Source organism: Clavelina lepadiformis, chromosome 5 (assembly GCF_947623445.1).
Source record: "Clavelina lepadiformis chromosome 5, kaClaLepa1.1, whole genome shotgun sequence".
NCBI classification, from domain to species: domain Eukaryota; kingdom Metazoa; phylum Chordata; class Ascidiacea; order Aplousobranchia; family Clavelinidae; genus Clavelina; species Clavelina lepadiformis.
Genome location: NC_135244.1, coordinates 21,236,658 through 21,240,901, shown reverse-complemented (window position 1 = coordinate 21,240,901; position 4,244 = coordinate 21,236,658). Strand labels below are relative to the sequence as shown.

Sequence of the window (4,244 nt, the reverse complement as noted above, 5' to 3'; positions counted from 1 at the left end):
CTAATAGGCTAATTGTACTTTATGAATTTATCAGTTATTTTTAAACAACATGTCTTACAATAGCAAAACAAGACAAACTGAACCGCTGAATTTTAGGTCAATAGCGTCGTGATGAGGAAGAGGGGAAGTGATGAGCAAGAACAAATGACTGAAGTCACACACACTCTTTCCAAGAAAATACTGTTTTTCCCCAAAAATCTTTCTATGTAGGCCTAATCACTAACAAACGGCTTGACAGCGACTATAAATTTTATTGGCAAAGAATTTTAAACATCGGTGTAACCAAGCAAACAAAATATTTAATTTAGTTTATGTTGTGAAATTTATACAAGTAATGCTGTGTATATTATAACGTACAATCAAATTTTGCAAATCTATTAATTTTATCGCCACGTCTGTCGGTTCGGCCAAAGGAATACCCAGTCGTGACCAGGCCAGGTCAGTAATATATGTGTATACCACTTGGTGTCTGGTTGGCCCATTGATCTTCTACCACTTGGTGTAGCAAGCATGACTTGGTTTAAAATTCTTTCCTGAGGCATTCTGCTGACATCGTAATTGAGACCTCTCAATTGGAAAATGGCTCAACATTAGATTTACAGATTTCCGTACTACGCATTTCATGTAGTCGCGTTACGTCATAAATGCTTCTTAACATTGGAAAGACCAGCGGTCATTTTTGACGCTTTATAATTTTATTTTCTTTATTGCGGCCTTGTCTGTTAAAATTGGATCTTGGTCGCCCAATCACAGGCAAGAAGTTTTTCATTAACGGACGTTAATGTACAGAAGTTGATTGGTGCCCAAAGAAAGCTGAAGCAAAGCTGTGATATCAAAGGTCGGACATCATGCTCAGTTTGATGTTCTGTTGACGTTAAAGCTTCCCATGCGGCGCCACGACGAGCATTACTTCGACAAAAAAATCAATTATATGACGTCTTTGTTATAGAATTTAGTGCCTCCACTAAGCATCGATTCTTTATCAAGGTCATTTCAAACTACTAATGTGTGACGTCAGTATGCGTCATTGGCATACTGTGAATGACCAACAAAATAGTAGCTTAGTAGGCTATTTCAGGAATTCGTTTGGAATTGGAGTTTATTGCCTGCAGACGCTTTGAAAGATATGTCGTGAATGAGCAGCAATTATATTGATGAAAATCAAAATTTCTGTTTTATTACGTCACCAATAAATAGATATCAGCATTCCACTATATCGTTTATAAACATTCGTTATAGAGTATAGACGCTAAACTGTAATAAGATATTCCACCGTAATATTTACAAACTTTCGACAATTATTAAACCAAGTAACAAACATAAAATCAGCAACGTTTACGCAATTGTCATAAAGATCGGGATCATCATCATCATTGTCATAAAAATCATGATCATCAACATCATTGTCATAAAAATAATGATCATTTCATGCAAGAATTCCATTCAGTGACAAAACGTTAGACACGAAGACAATGAAAGGAAAGATTTGTAAAATGTTCACAAAGTTACTTATCAAGAGATCTGTCGCATCGCTTGTCCATGTTCTCTGGGTCGCAAGGGACTGGGAACCTATCTGGATCAATCTTGTTCATATCCCTCACCAGGAAGCTGAGCGCGTGCTTGCAAGAGCCTAGCGGGGAATTCCAGTAATGACATGTTTGAGAATGATCTATTAAAACATCTTTACAGGTGCATTCATATTTAATTTCGAAGTTGTTGAAAATAAGCTTTACATTGCAATTGATATGCGCTTCGGCGTAATCCACCTGCATGTGACAAAAAACGCGTTTTTTTAGCGTGAGCTTTGTTAGTTTATACTGAAGTATTTTACAGTTCATATTATCTTTGACTCGCCTTTAACGTCGTGAAAGGAATTACGCTTAGGTCATCCATTAAAGATTTCCATGATATGCAACCTGATAAATAAAATGTCAAGAAATATAAATCTATGATTAAAAATGTCGCAAAACATTACTTAAGTGCTTTAGATATTGTTTAATATTTCTTGCATTTATACAATTTTTAATGACATTTTAAGCGTACATCGTGGAGGTGCAGATGTCCAATGATTTGATTCATTGCACGAAGTGTAAGTTTTTCCCTGTGAAATAAAAACTTATTTAAAGTTTGTTAACAAAAGTTATTTTACAAAGGTTTTTTTCCATCTCTTCCGGATGATTTGCTATAACAGAAAGGTCTTAATCTTCAACAAGATGTAAGTCAAAATTTTTTCCAACCAACTTCAATTATTTTGTCTCCAGTGCACGCAAAAGTGCAAGTTGATCCTACTTTGTTGTCGTTGCTGCATTTTATTTCCATGTCATCTGGCAAAGTCAATGACGGGCAATCTACAGTGAGAATATTGCCACTAATCATGCTGAAAACTGGAACTTTTTACGGTTTGTTTGTTTTATTTCTGTATGAAACCTTTCTTGTTTCAAAACGTTTCCGTGAAATTTGAAAGATTTTGTCGTATTTTGCCTGACAATTTTAATAGCTACATTATATGGAACAGCATTCGGCTGGTCACTTTATCGATTAATTGTTTAATATTTATTGATTAATCGATTAATTGATTGATACCATAGTTTTGAAACTTTTTAGGTCTTACTTATTCTCTTTCTACCTTTTATGTATCTTACCTCTTATCGTACAATAAGGAATTTCCGACGACCAAAGGTTAGAATGGTTGCACACCGAATGAGTACCACCCTGTTAACGTAGACCAGTTGTCATTTAATATTTGTCTTTGCTTTAACAACAAGGTTTAAATGGCTTCATTATTCATGTTGAATGGATTTGATTCAGCAGCAAACCATGCACTTACAGAAAGTTTTTTGCCATTTGTGCATGCAAAGTAGCAAACTGATTCCATCTTGTTGGCGTTCGTGCATTGCACATTGAGTCCGTCGGTTAAATTTAACATCGGGCAACGTTCTGTGACTAAACACGAATTTGTAGATAACAGAATCAAATTTATGGTTATAGATTTTGTAGAACAGAAGCTTACATGGACAAATGTTACGGTCAATAACAATAACTATCATTGCTTTTATTTTTCAATACCAGCATACAATAATCGAAAGATGTTTTTCTGCTATAAATGTCACTTGCCTTTTAGACCGCTACGATATGAAATTGAAGTAAAAACGGCTGACAAAGAAGCCACAGCCAAAAAGAGAAGAATCCCTCCAATTATTATTAGACCTTTCTGATGCTGAAATGGTCCTGATAAAACTATATGTTTAGGCTCTCTATAAAGTGTACAGTATTTAAACCTATAGCAAATATGACAGTGTCGTCGAACCTTTCCATGCAAGACTAACTCCACGACAACTGATTTCAGAACATCGAATCGTATTAAAGAATTTTCGATAACATTCAAATTGGTCGGAATCTTTTGAAACAAAATTTGATGTCAGCTTCTAACTAATAATTATATAGAAAGAAAATGTTATATAGCAAATATTTATAGAAAAGTACAAAGTTGGCGAGTGAATTGCATTTTCTGTGATAAGAACGTTACTGGATCGAGATGAAGAAAATTTATCGTCATAACTGAACGGGTAAAACCTGACAGAAGTCGTTCATCGTCGCTTGATTCAGATTGTGTCCTTGGGGTTTTCACAACATTTTCGCTGTGTCCCTGGGAGTAAATTTCTTCCTGTTGCTTCTTATTGTGTGGTAGCTGAATCAGTTCTATTGGTTCCGTTTGAGCCATCACTCAGAACTGTTCATCTACTTTTTAGACTAGAGTTTTTTTCCAATTGAACTGCTGATCAAAGAAAGCTTAATTTAAGCCTGTCCGAGAAACTTACCAGAAACAATCTCACTGATATTACGTTCAATAATTTTCTTTTGTTATATTTGACGTTCTGTGAACGGTCTAACTCAATTGAAGCAAGATAAAAACGTTTCACGAGTTTCATGGTGAGGCGCGTTTGAATTATTTTGCAAAGAAACGCAAATCAAGATGCAATCTGATAGACCTTGCTGTTATTCGGTTAGTTCCAGTCTGTTGCCTTTGTTTAGAGCTTTGTAGTTGGTGAATGAGTCGAAACAAGTGCAACGCTGTTGTCTTTTAAGATCATCAAAATTTCCCCAGTCTGTTGTTCCACCTCTTTTAAAAGGTTTCGTTATTTCCAGTTCCTATTTTATTCGAAAGAAAAGATCAACAAATAATTTATAGGGTAGTTTTTCTTTTTGGTCTTATCTTTGCAAACAAAGCGAATTTGAATAAATTG

General features: G+C 35.1%; 1 protein-coding gene across 1 annotated transcript; it reads right to left on the bottom strand.

Moving 5' to 3' along the window:
• Positions 1-1,081: 1,081 nt before the first annotated feature.
• Positions 1,082-3,953, bottom strand: LOC143459893 (uncharacterized). The gene is made up of 9 exons (XM_076957209.1): positions 3,574-3,953; positions 3,308-3,397; positions 3,115-3,228; positions 2,828-2,943; positions 2,643-2,712; positions 2,242-2,348; positions 2,044-2,101; positions 1,855-1,916; positions 1,082-1,766 (listed from the first exon to the last, which is right to left on the bottom strand). Exons 1-9 carry the CDS (start codon positions 3,719-3,721, stop codon positions 1,506-1,508), a joined length of 1,026 nt encoding a protein of 341 aa, XP_076813324.1. The 5' UTR covers positions 3,722-3,953; the 3' UTR covers positions 1,082-1,505.
• Between the last annotated feature and the right edge of the window lie 291 nt (positions 3,954-4,244).

Coding starts and splice junctions, on each gene's coding strand:
- LOC143459893 (XM_076957209.1), bottom strand. CDS start 3,721: ATGGCTCAAACGGAACCAATAGAACTGATTCAGCTACCACACAATAAG. Junction 2,713..2,827: donor CAAATGGCAAAAAACTTTCT/GTAAGTGCATGG, acceptor CTACGTTAACAG/GGTGGTACTCATTCGGTGTG. Junction 1,767..1,854: donor TTCCTTTCACGACGTTAAAG/GCGAGTCAAAGA, acceptor TGTCACATGCAG/GTGGATTACGCCGAAGCGCA.